We start from the raw sequence: 25,149 nt of genomic DNA, 5'->3' as shown, positions 1-25,149 counted from the left end.
GACATATGACCCGGTTTCCACTGACGAAATTGCGCCTCTTCATGTTAAAGCGCCCATCGGGCGCCCGTCGGATATGGGCGCTCTGGTCATTCTAAATTCTTGGATAAATTCCTGTTCAAAAATCTACTTTTTGAAGGTAGTTGAATCTTATTCCTAAACCAAGCAGGTATTACCTTCCTAAAACGCTCAAATGAAATGTGGACTATAAAAATTCTTTGAACAGTAGAAATTTGATTAACTTGAATGGGAGAAACCAGGTCAGTATCGAATGTTGTTAGGCGGTGTCCAGGGGGTGGGGCGGTATGCTTATCCGCTGAATATCAAATGATTCATGAATTCATCGAATTCAGAGTACTTTTCATCCCTCATTTAACTAAAACTTCTCCATAATAAATTGTTAACATTAAACTTTGTCTTCAAAATGACCTTCTTTAACCAAAATTCTAAAATTGAATTCAGCGAAAATCGAAAATGAAATTTCTGACGTCACACCCGAGCTATTCCAAGAATGTTCGCATTACTCGTGCCCAGTCTTACTTATCATAACATTGGTAAGATGGCAGCATCGAAAAGCACAAAAGGGTGAACAAAACTGAAAGATTTCTACTACAATTTTCACATTTTGTATACCCTTGCCGCTGCTGTGAATGAAAATGCATTGCTATGGATTCGAATGGGGCCTTCGTGAAGACTGCTGTGCATGAATCAATCAAATCCATCGCTCTGAAATCTGATACAAATGTTCTGTCGTAACAAGTTTTGCTTTGAAATACGAACGTAAAAACTGAAAAAGTCACTTCGAAATGGCAGCTAGTGACATTTATAGAGATATTTTGAAAGACAAAGACAGGATGAATCCTAGGACAAGATCTTTTGGTGCTTTGAATAGTGGGGACAATGATTATAAGAATTATCTTGCTGGAATGAGACCAAGAACCAAAAGTAATAACACAACTGCGGATAATAAACAACCTTCCAACAACAAGCCAAGCTTTGTTGATAGTGCTGCTCGAAGAACACAGAATACGGCCCATATTACCTCAATGGCTAGTAATAAAAATGATGCAAGAGCAAATTTTGTTCAAAGAGGAAGAAATAAATCTGACAGCAGTTTGGATAAAGAAGACACTGAGAAAAAGAAACAATATACAGAATTGTCATCAGTTCCCTCTAGAAGAAGTGTTGATAGTACATTAAAAAAAGCTGAAGACAATCATGCTAAATCTAAGAGTAATGATATTGATTTTGATAATTTAAAGCATGCACAGAGTGACTTTACAGGCTCTGTGGGGCGCTTACGATCTATGTTTGATAAAGGTTCTGATGTTGAGAATAAAACAGTTGTTCAATTGAGAGGAAACAAAGGCAAAAAGGACAGACCCCACTCTGCAAGCTTTGACAATATTGAGACTAAATCCAAAAGTAAGGTCTCTGGCATTTATAATCGACACAGTGTACATGTTTCACCCCTTCAAATTGACAGTATTATTACTTCAAATGGAGAAGAGAGTGAAAGTTTGAAAGAACAAGAGGTAGAAAATGATCAGGTTGAAAGCAAAAGCAAGGGAAGGATTGATATTGACTCTCTTCTAGCACCAGAATCAACGAAAGAAGAAAAGGAAGAAGAAAAGAAGGATGATGTAATCTCGCCTAGAGATCAAGAAATTGAACTTCAGAAACAATTGGAGATTGATCGTATGAAAAGAACACAAGAAGAAATTGCTATTGAACAACGTTTTAACATAAAACGAAGGACTCTGAAGGAAAGATTAAGTGACTTAGCTGGGGGGAATGAAAATGTTTCTTCCTATGCCCCTGTTGATTCTATCTCAGAAGATTCTAAGCCTATGAAAGTTGCACCTCCAGTTGCAGCTAAGCCATCCCAACATCCATCTGACAAAAAATCTAAAGCTGAAACAGAACCATTGAGCATTTCTGAAAATAACATTATAAAAGAACCTTCACATCATACACCAGAAACACCTAATTTACAATTACCAGAAAAAGAAGCTTCTCTAGCAACTGAAATTCAAACAGACTTTTACACTAATGATGAGCCAATTCATGATAGTGATGAAGTAACTTCTTCAGAGGATAAAACTTTACCTAATATTTCTCTTAATATTCAATCTTCATCGCATGAAAAATCTCCAATACAAGAGCTATCCCAGGAAGTTGAAAGCATTGTAGAGGAGAAGGATCAAGTCACTAAAGATAAAGATGTTCCAATTCCTAAAAAAGACTCCGAAGAGAGTGAAATTGATAAGTATCGCAGTGCTGTAGAGAGATTTGACGACTTTATAAACAAACAGGAAAATCTTTTTGGACTTGATGAAGAAGATCCTTTGAAAGACTTTCCAAATGATTTCACTCCAGGTGACAATTCCAAACTTTTTGATACTCAATCACCAAGCCAAGTTATGCCTCAAACTGAGCCAATCAAAGCTAAGGGAAATAGCAAGGACAAAAATGAAAATGGTAGCACTAGTTCCTCAGATTTGATGAGTAGCATTCTAAGTCACATGGAACGATCGAACCGTGAAAATCTATTCTCTGCATCTTCAGAGGCTGAACCAGTCAATCAAAAACCACCTACTCATGATATCAAATGTCCAACTCATGATATCAAATCTCCAACTCATGATATCAAATCTCCAACTCATGATATCAAATCTCCAACTCATGATATCAAATCTCCAACTCCTGAAGCCCCTCCACGTTTGAGCAAACTTCAAGGACGTTCATCACCAGCCACATCTACAACTCAATCAAGTGTATCTTCAAATCCACCAAAATCTCCCCCACCACCAGTGCCATCCTCAGCATCTTCAGTGTTTAGTGAAGATCCATTTACAAACAAAGACCAATATAAAGCAGATCCTACACCACCTCCGCCACCACAGAGGCCTTCAACTTTAACGATTTCTCAGAACCCACCAAACTCAACTTCTTCAACCATATCTTACATGCCAGACTCTGGTGACAGTGAGACTGAAGAGTCTGGGTATTATAGCATGAACAACCCTAACACATCTGATAATTACAATGCAAGTTATCAGAATGTAAACGGTAACATTGACACAGAAAGTTTCAAGCTCCCAGCACCCCCTGCTAAGTCGAACCTGAAAAAGTCAAAAGCTGATAAAAAGCGCAAGGTATTCATACATTTCTCAACTATAACTAATAGGAGACCTAGTAATAATTCCTAAGGTTAACAAGATTTTATTTGCTTGCTTGGCTGGTAAACTTTTTTAGATAAAAAGAGTCTTTTTGTACCCTCTTCATAAGAGATTTTTATTAATTTACAAAGTCAATAGAGGCTTGGTCAAGATTTTTTTTACCAGAAATTTATATTTTACTTGCTCTCTACTTTGTACAGGTTGGTTTTAGAGATGGTGACATACAAGAGGTTGTTTATACTTATGGTCCTATTGAATATGATAGAGCCAACGCTGATATTGACCCCTTAACATCATCTGCAGAATGGGAGCTGGAAAAGAGAGTTGATAGCATGGATATCTTTTCAGTTGATCTACACAAAGGTAAATTAAAAAACTTCTACAAATTACTCTTGGGTACCTAATAGCCAGGGGGTTGGAAAAAACCTCAAAAATTAATAAGTGGGGGTTTGGAATAAGAATGACCTGGGTGGAAAAGTTTTCAAAAATTAACTAGCAGGGGGGCACACTTATTAAGTACCCAAGAGTATATTAAATTATTCTTTCCTAGTTTGTTTTTTTAATTTTAGTAAATAATTAAGGGAGTGATGTTTTGCTTTATGTTTTGCTTTTACCAATTAAAGAGCAGTATGTTTTGATAGGTGTTTTAATGAAGAGGTTGGCTTCCTTTAAATGATATAGTCTGTCCAGCCAAGTCTGTTGCTTTATGGATCTTGATTATATGTTGTAATTTTAATTGCCTAATTAACTGAAAGTAGCTTAATAGTTGGTTTTATTAACATCTATCTTAATAATTTTCCTCCTCATCTTTAAAAGTAAACATTTTAAAAGTCATGTTTTGTTTATACTATTTAGTGTTTCAAAAGATTATGCACGTATGCAAAAATTGTTGGCTTGCAATAAGCAACACAATCCATTGCATTGTAGGCTGGGAGGGTGTGAAACATCATAAGAAAATAAAAAAAGATTTCGAACTGAATTCTCTGGAAATGCTTAGTTTTCTTTATTACTATTAGATGTTGATGCAGGTTATTATGTCTGACATAAAAAGTCAAAACACAGTTTTAATGAGGAATATGGGGATTAAGAGATGATGTACATATTCAAAGAGAGAATGGCATTTAAATTTTAAGATGTATAGATACCATCTCTTATCTACGGTCATTATTTTCATGCAGTAATTTGATCAAAAAGGGAAACTTATTAAGCTCCCACAACATTTTGTATTGAGATTTTTTCTCTCACTTTTAAATCACAGATATATATAATCTGTTTGGATTTTATAAGAAAGTTTTGAAAGTCCTTTTGCATAGTATTGTTCTTACATCTGCTTACATCATTTATTCTGTCTGCATTTTAAAATGTATGTTGGTTTTTTTTCTAGAGACATATGTTACCCATAATGCAATAGCAAATTATAAGTAGAACAATTTTTATAATGAATTTTGATGTTTACAGCCTGATGATCAAAATATTTTTATTTATCTTTTTTTTCGTTTTCTTAATTCGAACAACAAGTTCTTGAAATCAACCTACAAAAGTATCAGATTGCAGAAAGTGTTTGCAATTATCCTCTTCTCATAACAGTGACACTTATTTTAAAATTCAAATCAGCCCTGTTCAGTGAATTCTTATAAACCGAATCTCTGGAGCATATTTTGTCATTATATTTAATTTTTCAGTGCCTTAATTAAGCGTCTTTTCATTTGTAGTGTACTATTCTGTCAAGAAAACTTAACTTTTTTATTTTCTTACTATTGTTACTATTACATAAAACAAAGGACATTGAAATCGAGCCCCAATGAGTTATTCGTTGATAGTAGCTCTTCTGACTTGCTGATTCGATTTCTTCAACTTCCACACCCGTACGACCCCCAGTGGCCTGGTTCTGACCCGGACGGGCGGGACCTTCCAGCGGATTAAAATGTATTTAAATTACTGGAAGTTTTATATGATTTCTGTTGTGATTCTTCTATTCGTTTAAGGATTCCATACATTATGTTCAAATGTTTTGATAAAATGCTCTTTCAAAAACAAAAAATATTGTATTTATTTTTCAGATGAGAAAGGATTGGGTCTCAGTATCATTGGGCTTGGTGTTGGAACACAAAAAGGTTTCGAGAAACTTGGAATATTTGTCAAGACACTTACAGAAGGAGGTGCATCACAAAAGGATGGAAGGTTTGTATTCATATCACTCAAATCAAACCAATGTGTACCTTCTGATTTTGAATGAGGCTTGAAGAAAGCTAGAATTTCACCATTTTGCGAGTATTTTTGTGCAATTCCCTAAGAAATTGAGTATTTTGGAGTCCATAAAGCCTTAAAATGTTCTTAACTTGCTCTTGATATTTTTGCCATCAAACCCTTGTTTCTTATATAGTTTTATAAAGAAGGTTGTAGTTCGTGGGAGATATTCGCACTTGCTTTTTGTTTTCACTAATTTAATTAACAAAGAGTCCAACAATCTGTACTGACTTTTAAGCCCGCTTTTAAGCCCCTTAATCATCGTGGGTACCTGTCTGCTCAAACTATTATTGTCTTTTTCTTTTAGGATTCAAGTCAATGATCAAATTTTGGAAGTCAATGGTGTTTCTTTGGTTGGTGTCACTCAATATTTTGCTGCTCAAACTCTCAAAGGTGCCAACGGTATTGTAAGGTAAATAATCACATTTCAATTTTATTATATAAACATACTATTAAAGGGGAAACTTAGTGGGGAAACGGTGACGAAACTTTAAGGTTATTGGCAAAGGCGGGACGTGACAAAGATTTTAATAAAAGTAAGGGTAAAAGAAATATATGGCTTCAAATCAAGTCAGTCTAATGTTTATAACTAGTTTTTTATATCTATAACAAGTTAACACTTGTTTTTAATAATAAATAAGTTGTAATGTTTTTTTTGTAATTCAAGCATTTAAAAGAAAACATAATATTTCCACAGGAAACAAAAACCATGTTGGCTTTAAACACTTAAAAAGTTGTTGCATCCTGCCCATAATGCTAAGCAACAAAGAAGTTTTAAAATGCTAGCTAACCCTTCGCCCCAGCTGTGCTGCAATTTATATCTTTAAACTCTATGGGACCCTTTGTAAGCATAGATATAACCCATATTATGATATTTTTCTATTGTCATCAATATTTACAAAACTAGTAGTTAAGTGATGCACACCAAACATGTTTGTCAACAAAATAATGTGTTATCTCTTATAAATGAAATGCATATCTAAATCATGACGAACTTCAAAATGTTATTTTTATAGTGATGATGTTAAATTTCAATATTTTCTTTTTCCTTTGACTGGTTTAATCCCAAAAGTAATTTTTCGAGCAAATAATCTCGTATTATATTAGTGTTTGGGTTGATTTAGACGATTTATCACACTACTCTTGAATATGCAATCTGAATTCAAGGGTTTGATGGGTTTTATGTTTTTGAAATTTTCTCTTTAGGTTTCTAATGGGACGTGAAAAGAACAAGCGGACGCAATATGCTCCTGGTGCACCGATGTTGGACAACCCTGATATGAAGGTAAGAAATGGCGAACTTAATATTCCCTATGAACACTATTGTATTTTCTTTTGAAATAGTTTGTTGGTTCGACGCTAGAAAATTGCTGCTAAGTACTCAAGTTATTTTGCACCATAAAACACTTTTGATAGTTTTGAAAATTTCTAAAAGATAAATTTGTCTAGTGATCGATGTTTTTTAGGAGAGACTGAAATGAAAATTTAGTATATTATGATTGATAGTTCGGTGCTTTAAAGACTACTGAAAGCTTCAGGAGGGTCTTCGATGATTTACTTCAAGATTTCCCTCGTTGTACTTTAATCCGAAGATTTATGATTTTTTCGAAAAGTTTCTCATACACTTCATCATATTTTCTTATCTGGTTCTCACTTTCTTAGAAAACCTATATATTGTGCTACAGCTTTCCTCATCTCTCAAACTTTCTTCAACGCTTATTTCCTACTCTTTCTTTCGATGAACTTGAATTTTGCATTTTTGTTCAAGACACAGATTTCTGTAAAGCCCGAAGGACTTGATGTTGTGCTTTTTAAGCTTTTCAAAGCAGGAAAAAAGTGAATATCTATTGCAAAAATATTGTTGTTATTGTTTTCAAAAATCTGCGAAAAAAACTTCTGATTGGTCAGGGGTTAAGTGAAAGTCTATTGTAATGTCACATGACCTATGTAGGATTTACTACAACGGCACACTTTTCGGCCAAAGCACTCTATCTAGCCCTTCGGGCTTCACAGTAATCTGTGATTCAAAACACACATTATCAAGAAGTACTGTTGAATAAAATGAGGCTCAACTTTCAATAGAATTGTAACTTATAATTGACAGACCAAATAATACTCTGAGTGCATTATAATATCAAAAATCTCTTTTTTTGTTTGAAATATATTAAAAGATGAACGAACTTACCTCTTTTAGTTTACATTTTAATATCCTTTTTGAGACAAAATACTCATTTTAGAGTAGTTGACTTGCTTGCTTTTACCCTGCAATGAGATTGTATGATTATAGCTTTCGAAGAAATTTGCCAGACTTGTGGAACTTCTGAATTTCTTAAATATGTGACTTGAAATTTGTTGGTGTTTGATATCGTTTTTACAGAGAACCTCATTGGAGTTCTGAACTTAAACTAAACAGAACAGCTAAACAAATAACTGTAGATAAACCTTTTCAAAACATTTGGGACGATATTTTTGATTATGATTGTTTAAGATGTTATAACATTTTAAGAGAAACTTTGTATAAATTGAAAAAAAAAATGTAGTGTCTACATTAATTGACTAAAGAATGTGTCAAGAATTTTGGTTGAGTAAAAAATACTGTTCCTATTGGTCTTGTCAAGCCGTTAAATAAACATTGGTTGTGGATTTTATTATGAAGACTGTTTTATTTTAAGCTGATATTTTGAGACTGTTTCAAGTCAGTTTGAGATGCTAAAAAAATCTTGATTTGATGGCATTTTAAATGGTAGCTTTGTTCAGTATTAGGGACATTTTTTATTATTCATTTGACACAAGATGTGGATTGTACTAGTTTCTAGCTATGGAAAGGCTAGATATTTTGTGGTAATTCATGAACATTTCTCAACAATATTCTGTATACTAACTAATCAACCTAAGTGTCCCAACCTATCTCATAAACTGGAAATAACAAAGATTTTCGAGATTGTATTTTATACACAATTGTATAAAATATTAAAGATACTTTCAGTATCTTGATCAGTATCTTGATCAGTATCTTGATACCATGCATGGCGCTCTAAACCTAGGCCTTATATTTAGAACGGTATGCTTGATACCCTAATTCACTAATCTTGATCTAGCCATATCCAGCCATATATCTAGGCTCAGTGTTGTTCTTGATTGTTCGTATTTTCTAGTGTTCTAAAAACTCTCGTTTTTCTTATACACGTTTTTTTATAAGAATATACTTTATTAGAATAGTCATGATGAAATTGGCTAAAAAATTAAGAATATGGTAAGAATATAACCATCATGGAATTTGGCAACTGAGCCTCTAAGAATGCCTATTTTCAGAGTATTTTACTATAAAATTGCCAATCATTCCGCAGCAATGCTAAAAGGTTCCACAAAATGCCAAATTTTCGCTTGAGGTATGTATAACATGCTTGATTTTAGCTGGGTTTGAATCAAAACTTAAGAATACCGTAAGAATATTTCAGGATGATTTTTCCCAAAAAGTTAAGAATATTCATGATGAATTGAAAAAACGTGTAAAACAATGCGTGTATGACATTCTTGGATTGGAATCTAATTATGACGTCCAACACCTTCCTTTTCCAAAACGTTTACTTACAAATCCCTCGTCATTATCTTCTTCAGAAACACATAGATGAGATGAACCAAGCCATGGCACAGGTCGAGGAGTACCAAACAAGAACTCTGGAAGCGGAACATACACTGGAAGAAGTCAAAATGGAATTGCTGAAGGTAAATTGATTATAATTTGAGAACTTTTTGAGTTTTAAGCCTAAAATTGTTCTTAACATGTTCCTATTTTTGCCATTTTTTGAGTATTTTTGTCCATTTTCTTAAGAAATTGGGTGTTTTAGAGTCCGCGAAGCCTTAAAATGTTCTTAACTTTTTCTTAACATTTTGACCTTCGAAGCCTTTTAATCTTATATAGTTTGCTCTTATAAAAAAACGTGTATAATTATTTTTATTGAAACTTCACTTATCATCGCCATTGTCTAACGAACTGTGTACAAGCTCTAATGCAGAGTTGACACACTTGCCAGCAGGGTGAAATACTCCTTATGGCTTAGATTAATTCTTTAAGAAAGTTTTTCCAAAGAAGTTAAAATTAAAATCAAAAGAAAATCAAAATGTTCCGATTACCTTATCTAGCAGACACACAGTATTGTTTAGCTTTCAAATTTAGCGACCGTAGTGCAGTGGTAGAGCATCCGGCTACGGTGCGCAAGGTTGTGGGTTCAACCCCCAGCTGGGTCATACCAAAGATTCATAAAATGGTACTTGATGTCTCTCTGCTTGATAATCAGCAATTAAGACAAGGATCAGGGGTAAATGGAGCAATCTAGGGAGAAAGAGTGGCGCCCTCCCCTACCTACGGGTGCATAGCTATCGAAAGAGGAGCTGACTGCGGTCGCAGTCTTACTTAGCTTTCAAATTACGTCATTAACGGGCATTGTTGTGTGCCCGGTTTGGAAGTATTCTATTTCGAAAAGAGTGTAACTGAACTCAAAGGGACTATTTGTTTTGGTAAAAATGATTGCTTATGCACGGTTAAAGTGGTTTTACACCATAAATGTGCTGAAACAATCAAGATCATGGCTTCTTCTTTAAACTGGTTTTGATGTGTAGTGAAATATTACAAACAATTTTATATGTATTTCCTTGATTTGTATGTTTGCAAATGAGGGTAATTTTTCGAACGTGATACATTCTTTTATAAGAACCTGTAAGAACACAGTTTATAAGAAATTGACTCGACGGCCAAAATATTAAGAACAAGTTAAGAACATTTTAAAGTCCATGAACATCAAATCACCCAATATCTAGGAAATTGCACAACCATACTAACAAAATGCTAACAATACTTTTAGGCTTAAAACTCAGATATGAGCATATGAAGTCTTTATAAATGTAGGATATTCTTAGAAAGAAAGCGTGTATAAGTGATTTAGTTTAAATAGATGCTTATGACAGCATTTTTTTATTTATTTGACATCATTCTCCCATCTGATTTTTCTCGAAAGTAGGAAGTGAAAGGAATTCTTTAAACCTGATAATTAACCTATTTTTATGTTTCCAAAGGGAAAGAATAATTCTATTGTTTAACTCTTTTAATTACAAATTTAGTACAAAATACTCGATATAGGGACAAACTTATGTAGATAGCACTACATATCATATTTTTGACCCAATCAGAAGCTTACCACCTCATAGTCATAATATGAGAATCACGAAGGTCGAGGTAAAGTTAAGTAAATAGAAATTTGCTATTATTTTCAGGATATTTGGTTTGCAAGAGTGCAAGATGTAAACTAATGAACATATATTTTTATAACTTTTCAGGCTGAAGAAAGAGCGCATGATGCTGAATACAATTTGAGCGAAACAAAAGAAATGCTGAAAGCAGCCACAGAGGTATTTCTTAACATCACTCCGTCACTCTTTTTTAGAGAAAGCAATAATTGCGAGTTTATGTATTTGCACTTTTGAGGACGGTAAAGTGAATGAAGCGATTTGGAATAACCTGCAGTTTTGACCCGCAAAATCGAGGACGGTAAAAGTGCTGATTTACCGTCGTCCTTAGTCAGTCAGGATGTAGACAAATTAGAACCCTACCTTCTCCTTCACACTACAGAAACCCGTTAATAGGAAGGCTGAAAGCACTCGTTTAACCTTTCTTTGCTTTCAGCAGCCAGAGCAGAGAAAGATTTTTCTTCAATTAGCTATCCCGTCTGTCCTTTTTTTCTATCCCTATTCCCTAAAAAGAAGGGTGAGATCAGTAAAAGTGGGACAGCAGACCAAATTAGCAGACCAGTATTTTAGATATTATCTTTAAATAATGCAGTTTAGATTTTTAGAAATTGTGGAAGTTTTAGTATATTAAAGCTAGCATGCGGAAATGATTTGTATAAAATATTCTCAGTACTAACAAGACATTACCTTGTAGTATTTAGTATCTTGTGGTTAGGTAGCTCAGTACAGCTCAGTAGATTGGGTAATCTGGTCTAGGCGGTAAGTCACTGGGAGCTTGGAATAGGTGACGCGCTGTGCCTCAACATTCGACCTCCCAGGTCTAGTGCAAATAAGAATGGGACATACTCCCTTGCTCCCGGCTCCGAAAACACCCACCAGATGAATAAACTTACTACCTTATCGGGGAAAACTTCGTCGGGGAAAAATTTTCGTCGGGGAAAAATTCGTCACTTGCTGGTAGTTGGTAAACGCATTAAGGCCGGGGAAAATTTTCGTCACTTGTCCAAAGTTTCGTCACTTTTCCCCGACGAAGTTTTCCCCGATAAGGTATTTAGTATCTTACAGTTAGAAGATTTTGAGCGGAACTTTAATGTAAACTAAGTTTGATGTGTATGTGTTAATGAATGGGGAAGATATGATTAGATAAAGACTTTATTTTATACTTTAGATTACTTCAGTTTTTGACAGTGGCGGCCTGGCAGGGGGTGCAGGGTGTGCAGTGCACCACCCAGAAAGATCTAAGAGGGGCGCCAAAAGAGCTTTTCAAGGGGGCGCCAAAATTTTGTTAATGTTTAATTGGGCAATTTGGCGCCCTTCCGGCGCGTTTATAGCGCCGTCTATGAACACAATGTTAATTTTTTTCGCCTGCGGCGCTTTATTTTACCCTCTCGCATCCCTTCTCTTTATTTTTTTCTAAACTTCTATCAATATTAAATCAGAAGTAAGAGAAGTGTTGTGTATCCACCAGGGGTTAAAGAGAATGTATCGCCCTTATGAATTGGGCGTATGAGAGTGCTCTTCCGCGGCCCGCTAGAAATGTTTGTTTGACGGATACAAGAATCAGTTTTGATGGAAATCCAAGATGGCGGCTGTTGTTTCATTCGACATCCAAGTTTTGATGCAAGAAGAGAAATTTAACATTATTTAGCAAACTCGATTCGACTCAAATTTATTGCTCACTTTCCCCTAGTTACAAACGCTCACCCCCAAAATGAGATATTGCCAAAATGATCAAAACTTTTTGATTCTCGCTGTGGTTTTTGTGGTCTTATAATAACTAACTTTCTCCGTTTTAGAAAATCATTTTAAGCTGTTTGATCTTTCTTACACCAAAATTTTTTGCCTGCGGCGCCAAAATTTCAACGATCCCTTCTACCCAACTTCTGAATTTTGGGGGCCTCTTTCAGCCATGATCTTTAATGCAGAGTAAAGTGGGAGTAAAGTAAGACCAGCGGCGCAAAAGTTTAAAGATTATCAGGTAATTTTTCTGATAAGAGTTTCAGAAAGCAAAAATATAGACTAAATCGACTTTACTAGGTATATAATTTCCATTTCAAAGATTAGGGGCGTTACTTTCAACCAGTCACTGCTCTTACAATTTAATATTTTCACTTAATGATGGAGGGCGCAAATAACGACAAAAATACCAGGGGCGCCAATTTCATAGTTTGCACCACCAAGAAAGTTAAGCCAGGCCGCTACTGGTTTTTGAGTTCTTAACCGGCGAATATCAACTGACACGAGTAATTTGATATTTCATTCATCTAACATTTTTCACTCATTCAACCTTTTTCTTTTCCATTTTCTTCTCATAGTCACCTTTCGTTAACAGTCAGAGAAAGTTGAAAAATGAAATAAAGAAGGTACTCATTTTCATATTTTTCTTTTTTTCCGTTGAAAACACCTTATTTACTTTGAAGCATCAAATACAAGTCTTTTTAATATAACTTCGAAACACTCATCTTTTAACGTTCTAGCTTAATCATTTGCACAATAAACACTTTACGCACGCTCACTCGCACTAATGCACGTTGATAGAGCAAAATCACGCATTATTTAGCTCACGAAATTTTAAAACCATTGTTGACGGATCGTTAGGGAATGATTCTAGGTTTAGCTAAACTATTAGTTCAAGAATTATGCGACTTGAAAACACCTTTGTACCAAAAAAATAAAAATTTGATTCTTCTTGAGCAACTTTCTATTGAACAATTCCCTCATCTGGTAAATCAAATTATGAAACTTAATGATTTTCTGGTCATGGTCGAAGATTTGCATGAAAATGTGCCTCCATTTCCAAAATCAACAAGTTTCACCGATATTTTCGACACGCTTTTCAGGGTAGCAAACGAAGTGGAGACAAAGTGGATGATTTGCAACGTTCATTGAAAGAGATGACGAACAGACTGAGCACTTCTGAAGAAAACCTTCTAGATCTCACGTCCAAGTTTGATGTCAAAGACAAAGAACTCTTGGAGGTTAGAAGACCCTTTTAAGTTCGGGATCAACGCGACCACGAGGCCTTCTTTTTCAATCAGAGAGATTTTCTGTATTTCTATTCTTTTGTATTATCAAAGGATGGATTTGACCCCTTTGCAGTGGATTCCAGCATTTCTAGTGTGGTATTGCTATATAACTAAGGGGGTTAAGTCCCTTCCCGCATTTTGTAGATAACAATTGCGCCAACTTGATGGTTACATTTGTATCCAAATTATCGATTTTGGATTGCGAACTTTGTAGTTGTTACCTTGTGGGTTCATAGGATTTTCAAAGGAGCCAACTTCACCCTACTGCTAAGTTTTAAAAGCGTTTGAAAATATCTTCAGAGTTAAAAAAACTTAAGGGGTTCCTATAATTTATCTGATATTCCAATGGCAGATCTGGCGGTCGCGCACGCTAAAGCTCTAAAGGAGCGGGCCAATTTCCCATCAGAGAGTCGGCCTTTGATGTGCCGCGTCCCCAGTCGGGTTCAACTACCCCTGCGCGTAAAGGTAAAAATATTTCGAAAATTTCACTATCTGGGTGCCAGATAATCCTATAATAGACGCAAGAGCTGACTGAAATTTGATGGGCTACAATGGTTAATGTTTTATTCAGACTAATTTGTTTGTATCCATCTATAAACCGATTATAATCTTTAAATTGGCTTGATTTCCTCTCTTGTGACATTTGAATTCATTTCATGGACATATTATCCCGGCTTAAAGTCTAAAAATAGAAAAATTTGAAGAATCAATTAGAAGCCTGTGAACCTACGAGTGAAGGTAGCTGACTGGGCTCATGTAAAGAAAACCACTTGATAATATACAATTATTAAATGTGATGTGAGCACACTTTTTCTTGATTTGAGTTCAAAAGATATTGTTATTATGGTTGTTCAACATCAGGTATTTTTTTTTAACCTGGACTACACTAGATAAGTGTTTGCAAATCGAACAAAATCGGTTACACGACCCTTCGATTATTATTTTTTAACGAGTAACTCGTTTGGAAGGCTCTTTAGATATAATTTTTTATAATTACTACCCTTCCTTTAGGAACTAGATTTTTTAATCTAAAACTTCAAAATTACTTCAAATGATTAAATCATCAAAAGCGCCAGCGTCAGCGGTCCGGATCCCCGCTTCTTCCAATGTTCAGTTCAGTTCATAGATAATCGAGCCGGCTTGCCGTGGACCCTTTGAAAACAATCGAACGACTGCTTTAAAAAATCCTAAATTACTGAGCTATCCATATAAATAACGACTCTATATACTGGCAAAAGATTCGAGCGCTTTATAAAAAACAGGTTTGTGAAATTAACGAATTTTGTTTTATTTACATTTTTTTAGTTCCAAGAGATGCTTGAAGCAAAACATGAAGAAGAACGCCAACTGTCGGAACAAAACCAATCCATCTCTCAAGAGCTTGGTAACAAATCGAAAGAATTAGAAGCCTTGGAACAAAGTAATCACGAGCTGAAGACATTATTGGAAGAATTGAAGTCCAAAAGAGAAGAAGAAATTAATCTTTACAAGGACAAAGAAAGCCACTTAGAAGACAAGGTAAAAAGGACCTTTTCTTTATAATTCAGTTTAACAATACTGAGCTAAAATAGATTTATTGCATTCAGCAGATAAGGCGAGACCGATTTGATTAGTTGTTTTACTGGCCCGACCGACCCTGAAATTTAAAAAAATGGGAATAAAGATAATTTATCTAGGTAGTACATTTTTATTTTCATTGCTTTGCGGACTGCCAAATTTTCAAAAGTTTTGAAATTCTACTCTCTTTTTTTTTTACTTTTTCGCCGACCGACCGACCCTCTTTTTTGGGTAGCTTGGCCCGTAAAACAACAAACAAAAGATTCTCCCCGGCGAGATAGGTTTATATATTGTAATGGATTTTATCTACCAATTGATGCTTGTTAACCTTAAATGGTAGCGTTTTAATTTTCTTCCAGCTTGAGCAAGAAACAAAAGAGCTGAGAGCTAGTCTAGACGACGTTAAGACAACGAACGAGAAACTAAAAGCCGAGAATGCTCAACTGTCACAGAAAATTTCCGATAATGACGTCATACTTGGAGAGTTTGCAACTTTGAAGAAAGACCATTCCAAAATCAAATTGATTGAAGCACGTTTAGAGGACTCGGAGAATCGAAATAGCGAGAAAGATAAGAAAATACAAGTTCTGAACGAAAAAGTGGATTATTTGAGAAGCCTTCTGGTCAAAATGGAAAAAGGGTATGTATATTTACTATTTGAGATTTTCTCCTAACTACTAACAAAGATCACAATGTCAAACAACTATAAACCAAAGCTGTTATAATTCAAATGAATGATTTAGATTGAAACTGAAATTCTTTCATTTGAAATTCCTCTTGCAAATTCGAAATATAAAGTAAAGCTGAACAAATCAATTTTCGAGATTGAGATTGATTTTTCCGTTTTCATCGTTCTATTACAGAGCTGCTGAAAAAGAAATGGAGAATCAATACATCATTGAAAATAACCAGCTAAAAGAAAAGGTATGCATTATTAAAATCAAAAATGAGGGGTTTTAACCAGTTTGTTGATTTCATTCCTTACAGCTACTGTACCTACAGTTTCACTGATTTTTTTCAAAATTATTGTACTTTTTGTACCAATCTAGGTCAAGGAGCTAGAAGAACAACTAGAAGCTCTTAAGAACGCTCCTATTGTCAAACCAGAAGTCGACATTCACGCCTCGTCAACTCAAGACACGGCACTCTCTATCGACGTCGACGCTCCGAACGTGCCGTTACCAAAGCGTGAAACAGTTGTAACACCGCCCAACCATATATTTGGTATCGCTCCACCTACAGTTGATCGAGTGTTAAAGCCAATCTCCCCTCCCTTGTCGCCGTCACATTCCGACACCAACGACGCCGATGTTGGTATAGTACTTCAACCGTCGACGGTGGACGTCACCGACATAAATGCAAATACAGACACTACACTGCCAACAACCGCAATTTACGCAAACACCAACATACAAATTTCACCAAAGATTGATACAGAGGAAGCACCAGATATAGAGAGCGAATCAAGTCCACCCAACCCAGTCCCAAAACCACCACGTGGTCATTTTATACCAGACATTGAAATCGACGATAGTAAAAAACAACCAGAAAAAGACATTACTATTGAGAAATCTTCACTAGACTTAAAATTAGATTCAACGGAACCAGTGTTAACAAGTGAAACTATTACGGCGACACCACCACGGCAGCGGGCAATTCCAGATTCGTTACCTGTGTTAAAAATTCCACCTCCGCCCTTGACAACACCGCCCAATGAACAAGCAACGCCCACTATCGAGAAGATAGTGATCGATTTGGACGCTTCAACAACGATGGTATAATCTAGTTTTTTCTTTTCAAGATTTCTTATCCTGTTGATCACGAGCGACGCACATTCATTAGCCCCCTGGAAACTAGCCTTCTACTAAATACTAATAAGAGTTGAAAAAGAACCAAAAAAATGAATTATGATTAGAAGAGAAAGAGACTCGAGCGGTTCCAGATTTTTTTCTGGGAGCTAAATCAGAAACCTCCTATAAAATCATAACGCAACCCCTTGTACTACTACCTACCCCCCCACCCTTTTAGTGACAAATTTTAAAAATCCTGAAACATCTGAACATGTATATTCGTTAAAAAAATTCGCCATAGGCCATTTCGCAGTCGAAATGAATCATGGGTAATCAGGACTGATTGTGCCTCCATAACGGCTTCCTGTTGGCTAGACGCAAAATCAGGCGATATTTTAGACCAACAGAAAGTCGTTATCACAGCGCGGTGGTCCTGATTACCCATGATTCATTTCAACTTTGAAATTGCCTATGCCTCATAAATGATTTCAGGAGAACAGCATTAAAAGGGTTTCAACTTTTTTGCTTGTGTTCCTTGACCAGGTCCTTTATTCAATTGACATTGTTCTGAAAGACTAAACCCATGCTTAAAATGATTTCAGGAGGACAGCATTGACGACAATGACCAAGGACAATTTCAACTTATCCAAGAAGATGTGGATGAAGAGAAAATCTCATTGGACGAATACGGTGGCGGATCTGGAAGACGTCACACTGAACCTACCGTCAAAATGAAACGTGACGAATCTCAAGAATTCTTTGATTCCTCTATCTCATCTGTTGATGGTGAATGGAAAAGGTTGGACAAAGAAGCTGAAAAGATTGCCGAACAGGTATTTTTACGTTTGAAATACAGAAGAAATCTGAGTTGTTTGCCTGAGAAAAGATATTCAGGGTGTCTTATTTCTAAAGAGGTCCAAGTGGTTTACATTTTCCTTTCCTCCATATCAAAAATCCCCTTTCACTTCAAATTTTTGGAGGTCGAATATTTCCTTTAGCCTTTTTTACCCGATACCCATCACCCAATTTAACCCTTTAAATGTCATTCGTGTAGACGCTCAACAAAGAAAAATTATTAAATCTCGACTCGAGTTTTTTATTCGGGTGGGGTCAAAAAACAGGGTGGTAATTTAAGGTCACTGTACAGTCCAAGATCGTTCCGGGAAATTGTCAACTAGAATTGGAGTCTATGCACCGCCTCTATGGGTGCTATCGAATGGTACATGGTTCGTTACACTCTTATGACCCTACTACCGGTATCGAGTTAAAAGATTAGCGTGGCGTAACGCACCCCTTCCTCTTGAATGGTGTATAACGAATAAAATAATCGATGATCATTTTTTTGTCAAAGGTCACTTTACAATCACCAAACAGGCGTAAACAATCGACTGCCTCATCTTCGAGTGAAGATGAAACCACGAAAGTCAAGAAAAACCAAAACGAAGATCCCAATGTTGATATAGGACGAACTCATAGCATCAAGATTGACCAATCATATTTCCAACAGTCGCCAACGAAAATCAATGAGAGTTTTGATCAAAGTGTTTCCGTGTTGGATGACAGCAGTGATAATGATATTGCTGATAAAGTTTGTAAGTTGCTATAGTCAACCAAGGAGCCATTATGTTTCTTAGCTCACACCTATCAAGTCACAGTTTCTGTCAGCGCCGTGATTCCTTGTGATTCAGCGATTGATTCGGGAGTAGGACCTTAAAATTTTACTCTTTGACGAAAAGATTCAATTAGTAAAAGATGAAGATTATTATTTATTTCACTTTGAATTTTATTCTCTGAACATAAATAATGTTTAGAAAAATAGCTCAAATAATATTAGCCCATTCAAGAGTATCCTCAGAGTATATCCTCTATCTTCAGCGACTGCATTTTCTTGAATGAAAAACTAACCTGAGGTCTGTCCAAAAAAATTCTCAGTCCGTACTTTGAGCAGCTTGATATAAGCTTTGTATAATTTCCCTTTCTTCATTTTTCACTTTCGTTTTCAAAATTTTAGGGAATTCTACAAAGCTTAAATCGAGCTACTCAAAATTACTTAGGTTAGGTTTTACTTTTAGTTATGTCTTTATTCCTTCAGAAGTAGAGTTTTAAAAAGTACGGACTATCAGTTTTTATGGACCAGACCATTTGATTTGATCTCAAAAAATTTGATAGTGTGCTGAAAATCTAAATTCCCCCTTTTATCTTTTGACTCCTATTTTTTCCAGCATTGTCGAAGAGCTTGAGTTTCGATTCAGCCATTCCCGCTACGCCCGTATTGGACAACAAAATGGCGCAAGATAAGATCAATTTGAAAGGAAAACGTAAACCACCAACGCGCGAAGGAAGACAGCAAATGTTGGACAATAATGAAAATTTCCAATCAGAACAACCGAAACAGGTGATGAATCAGATTTGTTAAAAAATTTGTCGTATTTTTTTTCTCTCTCCTAGATGCGACTGTTGCATTCCTACCATAAAATAGTTTTACTTTAGATGGAGAAATAGTGCCGAATTTTGCTCATTTTTAGATTTGAAGCGAAGTTAACCAAAAATAAAAAAGAGTATAAGAAGATAAAGTTACTTTAAGAAAATAAATAAATTTCTGTCAAAATTAAGTCGATCTCTTTACAGTCTCTTTCAATCAGAGTCAACCAGTTCAGTCAATAAGCCATTGTTCCTAATTTCTCTCATTTTTCATGTTATACAGAGCTCGTTGCCACGTAACCTGCATAATAACGTTGAAGTTCATGCCAGCATGTCTGCAGCTCAATCAGTACCCAATCTCACATCAAACGAATCGAACGGACATTTAGATAAACACGAAAAACAAAAACACAAATTCGGTTTTCATTTACCCAAAGTGTTCAAAAAGAGTAAAGTCGTGAAACGAAGGTCAAGCGAGAATGAGCAATTTGCACCACACCAAATACCTAAATCGAATTCAACGTCGGCGATGGAAAGACCAAAGTCGGCATACGTGCTCCCGACTCAGGCTGCAACTGAATACGACGTCGATTTATCAGATTCGAGACCATCGACGAGGAGCCCGACCCCGAATGGCGGCGGCATACAGATGCCAGTGGATGAGTTACACGCTAAATTGAATCAACGCTCAAATACACCAACGGATTCAAGTGTTGTTCCGATTCGGAATAAAACGGAATCGATGTCACAGATGCACGCGAACGAGAATGGTACTGAGGAAGCTGTCGTTCCCTTCCATCAGAAAGGTACTCACTTTTTTGAGCACTACAATACTCAAATTAAAAACCTATTAATAATCATAAACTATAATCAATCCCTATTTTACCTGACTTCAAACCAATCTCTTATTTCAAGCTCATTTATCTATTACTAATATTTTGGTCAGTTTCGAGAAGAGATAAGCGAAAAATAATTGACCAATCAAATTGATATGATTTACTATTTATTGATACTTTCAACACATCCAGCATAAGAAGAATTAGGGCTAGAACTACAAAGAAATCATTCACATTTCGCAGAAATTTGGTGTGTTTGTCAGTAAAATTTGTTTCTACGAATGGTAAATGATATTAACAAAGCCTGGTATACACGGAGACGAGGTAGGGAAATTAATATTTTGTACTAATCTACCTTTCGTTGCTTTTTTCAGAACAATCAATGTCGGATGACCAAGAAATCCCATCGACAACTCCGTCTCCGGCGAATATCAACGGTACTTTAACGTCACCTGATGACGTCACTTTAGAATTATCGGCACCATCATCTTCGTCTGCGTCGTCGTCACTCTTTGACACGCCCGCCCTCATTCAAAGGGCGGGAACAGGATCTTTTAATCGCGATCCAACGCCCACCAATTATAACGAGAGAGGAATTGATGTTGGCGTCGAAAACGGTACAGGTAGGTTGACTCTACCCCAGTTCTCCAAATTTATTTTTTTTTTGGAAGAATTTGAAGTATTACTAATGTTGCTTTGGTTCTGCATTGGAAGATGATTCGATTGGAATATGAGTGAATTTACAGTTATTAGTGTTCACAGTTACTTTCGATTCAGATGGATTTGCGTCTTAGCGTAAGGTAAAAATAGGCTTTTCCGCCTTAGAATTTGGCAAATAATCCAGTATAATATTCAAAACCTTGGATAATTTGTCGTATTTGGCTTCAGCTGAAAAGTTTGCTTTGAACACTGCTATTGTTAACAAACAACTTTAGTAACTTTATTGTGTGTACAGATCTTTAATCACATTTTTTGGAATCTGAAAAAACTTAATTCAAATCTTCATAATAACTCGCATGTATTTTTTAATAGAATTTTAAGGTTAGGTGCAGTGCCTTAGACACAAAATTTGTTTTAGGGGCCACATACTTAGTATCTAAGCCCCCCCCCCACGACACTAAGGCCACTTTTTGTGAGTCTGTTTGAATTTACCATCCCTCTAAATCGATTCTCTTTAGAACCAACAGAGGATGAAATCACTCACTGGACAAGACGGCCTCCTACTGGCTGGGATGTCAGACAGGTATTTATAAGAATACAATGTAGTTTTAGTTGCAAAGATTAAGCTTTTCCAGAAATTTTCCGTACCCCCTTCCCCTGTTGAGGATATTTTTCGAGTTCCACAGCCCCCCCCCTGGGTGTCTAGCTTAAAAAATAATGACCCCCTGAATATCCAACCGGAAAAAGTGGATAGAAGGGCTGAGGAGTATTTTTTATTCTGTACCCCCTGGATATCCAGGCATTTTGTCCTGTACCTTCTGAATATCATCACCCTCTTATAAAGTAGATACCTTCCCCCGATATCCTCAATAGGGGGTGGGGCACGGACTATTTCTGGAAAGCCCATTTATATTTAAATTGTTATGGAAACATCTTGTCCAAAGCAAAATAGAGATATTCTACTAAACGTTTGCGGGTTGCAAGTTTGAGTCTCCGAAGTATGGCCCTGATAATATGAAATCTCTACTAACTGTATTAAACCATTTTATTTTCAATTTTTACAGGTTGGCTTATGGTTGGTTGAAATGAATCTAGCACAATACGTTAATAATTTCAAATCACACAATGTTGATGGCCAAGCTTTACTTAGGGCTGACGGAAATCGCCTCAAGGTGTGTTACTGTTTAATTTGGATTCATTCATCTACTCTGAGCTACCATTATGGAAACATGCTAGTATGCATGATAGTAGGATCTAGGGTATATGGAGCAATCCAGAGAAAGAGAGTGGTGCCCCCTCCTACCTGCAGGGGGGTAATTATCGAAATAGGAGCCTTTGGGATCTCCGACTACGGTCGCAACGCTTAATTAACTAAAAACAGTGGAGTCTCCATAACTCGAGCACGTGCGGAGAACACAAATTTCTTCGAGTTTAGGAAATTTCGGAGATATGAATTAACGTTTATAAGGTATTGGTAACTGAAGGGACGAGAAAATTTAATCAAGTTAACATAGACATTCGAGTTATAGAGGTTCGAGTTATGGAGGCATTCGAGTTATATAGGTTCGAGTTTTTCTCACCTTCAATTGAGCTAGAATCTGACAATGTGTGTCTGCCTGTCTGCGTGTCACAAAAACTTTAGGGCAGCCCGGAGACTTTTAAAGTGGTCAGATTTGGCTGAAATTAGGCACACTTGTTCCTTGCGTGAATATCTGGGGGTGTTTTTTCATGTTCGAAAAATTTAATTTTTTGAGCCTGGGGACGAGTTTTAGCACCAAAACGAGGCTAAAACTTTCAGTTTTCTCAATCTTTTTCACGCTTCAGGAGTACGGTGTAGCTAACCAAGAGCATCGTGCAGAGATCAAGAAGCGTACCAAAGAATTCCGTCACCAGTTCGGTAAAGATACTATCAATGGTGGCAAAGGAAAATCAAAAGACCACAAAACTACCAAAGATAAGTTACAATTCTGGAAAGGTAAATACAAACCTCATTAAAATTCTTTCTGAGATGTTTGTTCTCCAACAGGTGGTCTGGAGAGTGTATGAGGCTTTGGTTTTTGAAAACCTAGGTGTGGATACGAGACGTGATTCACCAGGCTGGACAACTGGGACGTCTTTTAAAAGTATTACGGAATGCAGTGGCTTGTTGGTTTTCATGGCGATGAGTCTCCAATAAACGGTATATTTTGCAGAATCGCGAATAATAAAGTGGGTGCAACAAACCCGCTTTTGCTCTTAATGGATCACTCGATATCATGAGGTTCAAAGAGACTTGGTTAACAAAATTTTCTTGAAATTGGAAAATGCATTTTCACGATGAATACACAATGTATTTTGAAATATTTGATATCATCCTCGATTTAATGATCGACTCTATCGATTGTAAATGATTATCGAACATTTTTGTATTTTCTAAAAAGCATCTCTTTTCTAAATTATCTTCTAGTTATTGACAGTGGATCAGAATCTAACTGTCAACCTTCATCATAAAAAAAAACGTAATATTTATTTTTGTACAGAATTTTAAACAAGATAAAAATATTTTTTTTCAATATCTTTTTTTCTTTTATTCGAATTAATCACCAGGGGAATATTATTATTTTTAGACCAAAGTTAATGTCATCACGTTAATTAATTCATGTTAAGTCTACTTTAACCTTTAGAACTGAACCCCTAACCCTAAATTTTGTATATTATTTGATTTATGGTAGTGTATGTATTGTTTGTTAATTTGGCAATTAGTCAATAATGGTATCGGCTACCATGGAAATTACAAGAAACTTCTTCACCAAATTGGTTAAATTGATACTGCCCCCTCTGATTGTCGGTACACGTTTTCTTCATAAAAACATCCAGCTTTTTGAAGGCTTGGGATATTCTTGACATTTGAGTTTAAGCTTAAAAATGTTCTTAATAGTTTGTTCTTATTTGAAAAAAACGTGTATCCGAGAGAATAGGGAGTATCGCCGTACCATCATGCTTCGTAACACCCTGCCTGGAAGTGCTTGGAACTTCACATTTATTAGCTTAATTAAGCTCAAAATTAAAAATGTAAAATATTGACCTCTAGAAATTTGTCTCCGTGCGAGGGTTTGTAACGTAGAGATGATTTTTCATAATGTATTGAACAGATTTGAAATTTAGAAATCTAAACACAGATTCGTAGTTGTAATGTGAAATCTTTGAAGTGAATAAACGGTTCTCCGTCGACTGAATCGTGACGAGCTTGCTATAAGGGGTCTTTCGTACCATGTTCCCTAATTTTGACACATTGGTGTCACTCCAATGAGTCAACAACCTTTTGAATTATTTGTTTTTTTTAGGTAAATTTTATAAGATTTTTTGTTTGTTTTGTATCTTATCATTTTTTATAGGCCTTATTTTTTTTTTCGGATAATTATGTTTTAGATAATTCTTTTTTGTTTGTTTTTGTATTGTACAGAGGAATTATATCTTATTATACTGACCTTTATAAACCCTGGACCAAGCTATATCTACAATCTTTGATCGGGGTTTTCAGAGATGCGGTACCCTAATGGTAGCACTACTCCATGTGGGTCATTTAATAATTCAATGAAATTTTCCGTTTAAAATTTGTTCACCAACACTGAATAGTGCTACCATTAGGATACCACTTTCGAAAATATCCGATCAAAGATTTTGCTTTGTCAGGATCAAGAAACTGTATCCAGGGTTTATAAAGGTCAGTGCTTATCATCCCCTTTTGTCATTTGTAATATCAATCCATACAGACATTTACAATATACTTTGCTTCTATTTCTTTGTTTTGGTTTCAATGAGGGAATAAGAAATATTATGTTGGGTGTGTATCGCTTTATAATGCAGTCAAAAATCATAAAAAAGTCCATCTTGTGATCGAAGATTTTAAGACTTTTGGGAAATACATTTTTTTGATGAGACTTGGAGATTTTGTGAAAAATTCGAAATCTTCTATAGAAATGTTTTCCATATCACAAGTGAATATATCATATTGAAGTTTTTTTCATCAAAATCATTTATCTTTGTCAAGACAGGATTCCTGGCTGATTAAAAATTTTTACAATTTCCAGACTAATCTGATTTTACACAGACTATTTCTGTATCTGATTTTTGTGACCACTTTAAAGGGATCTAAAGATAACAGGGACATGCACTCTTCTTAATTATAAGAACAATAAGACCAAAAAAC

The 25,149-nt window shown here is 35.7% G+C and overlaps 1 protein-coding gene across 2 annotated transcripts; it reads left to right on the top strand.

Annotated features, from left to right (window-relative positions):
* Nucleotides 1-542: 542 nt before the first annotated feature.
* On the top strand, nucleotides 543-23,448 carry LOC136798911 (putative leucine-rich repeat-containing protein DDB_G0290503). Of its 2 annotated transcripts, XM_067055580.1 has the most exons (21): nucleotides 543-3,155; nucleotides 3,380-3,542; nucleotides 5,240-5,360; nucleotides 5,734-5,838; nucleotides 6,633-6,711; nucleotides 9,045-9,152; nucleotides 10,761-10,832; nucleotides 12,986-13,033; nucleotides 13,511-13,648; nucleotides 15,002-15,214; nucleotides 15,613-15,893; nucleotides 16,117-16,177; nucleotides 16,303-17,028; nucleotides 17,646-17,876; nucleotides 18,395-18,635; nucleotides 19,266-19,438; nucleotides 19,748-20,270; nucleotides 20,675-20,923; nucleotides 21,479-21,543; nucleotides 22,025-22,132; nucleotides 22,785-23,448. In XM_067055580.1, the coding sequence occupies exons 1-21, from the start codon at nucleotides 804-806 to the stop codon at nucleotides 22,953-22,955; spliced, it is 6,228 nt and encodes a 2,075-aa protein (XP_066911681.1). In that variant the 5' UTR covers nucleotides 543-803; the 3' UTR covers nucleotides 22,956-23,448. The 2 variants fall into 2 exon arrangements, with proteins under 2 accessions (XP_066911681.1, XP_066911682.1); XM_067055581.1 differs by lacking the exon at nucleotides 12,986-13,033 and having other exon boundaries at nucleotides 568-3,155.
* The last annotated feature ends 1,701 nt before the right edge of the window (nucleotides 23,449-25,149 follow it).

This window comes from Clytia hemisphaerica, unplaced genomic scaffold, assembly GCF_902728285.1.
Source record: "Clytia hemisphaerica strain Z4C2 unplaced genomic scaffold, Clytia hemisphaerica genome assembly, whole genome shotgun sequence".
Taxonomy (NCBI): Eukaryota; Metazoa; Cnidaria; class Hydrozoa; order Leptothecata; family Clytiidae; genus Clytia; species Clytia hemisphaerica.
Note: the sequence above shows the minus strand (reverse complement) of the source record. Positions and strands in the feature narration are given on the sequence as shown.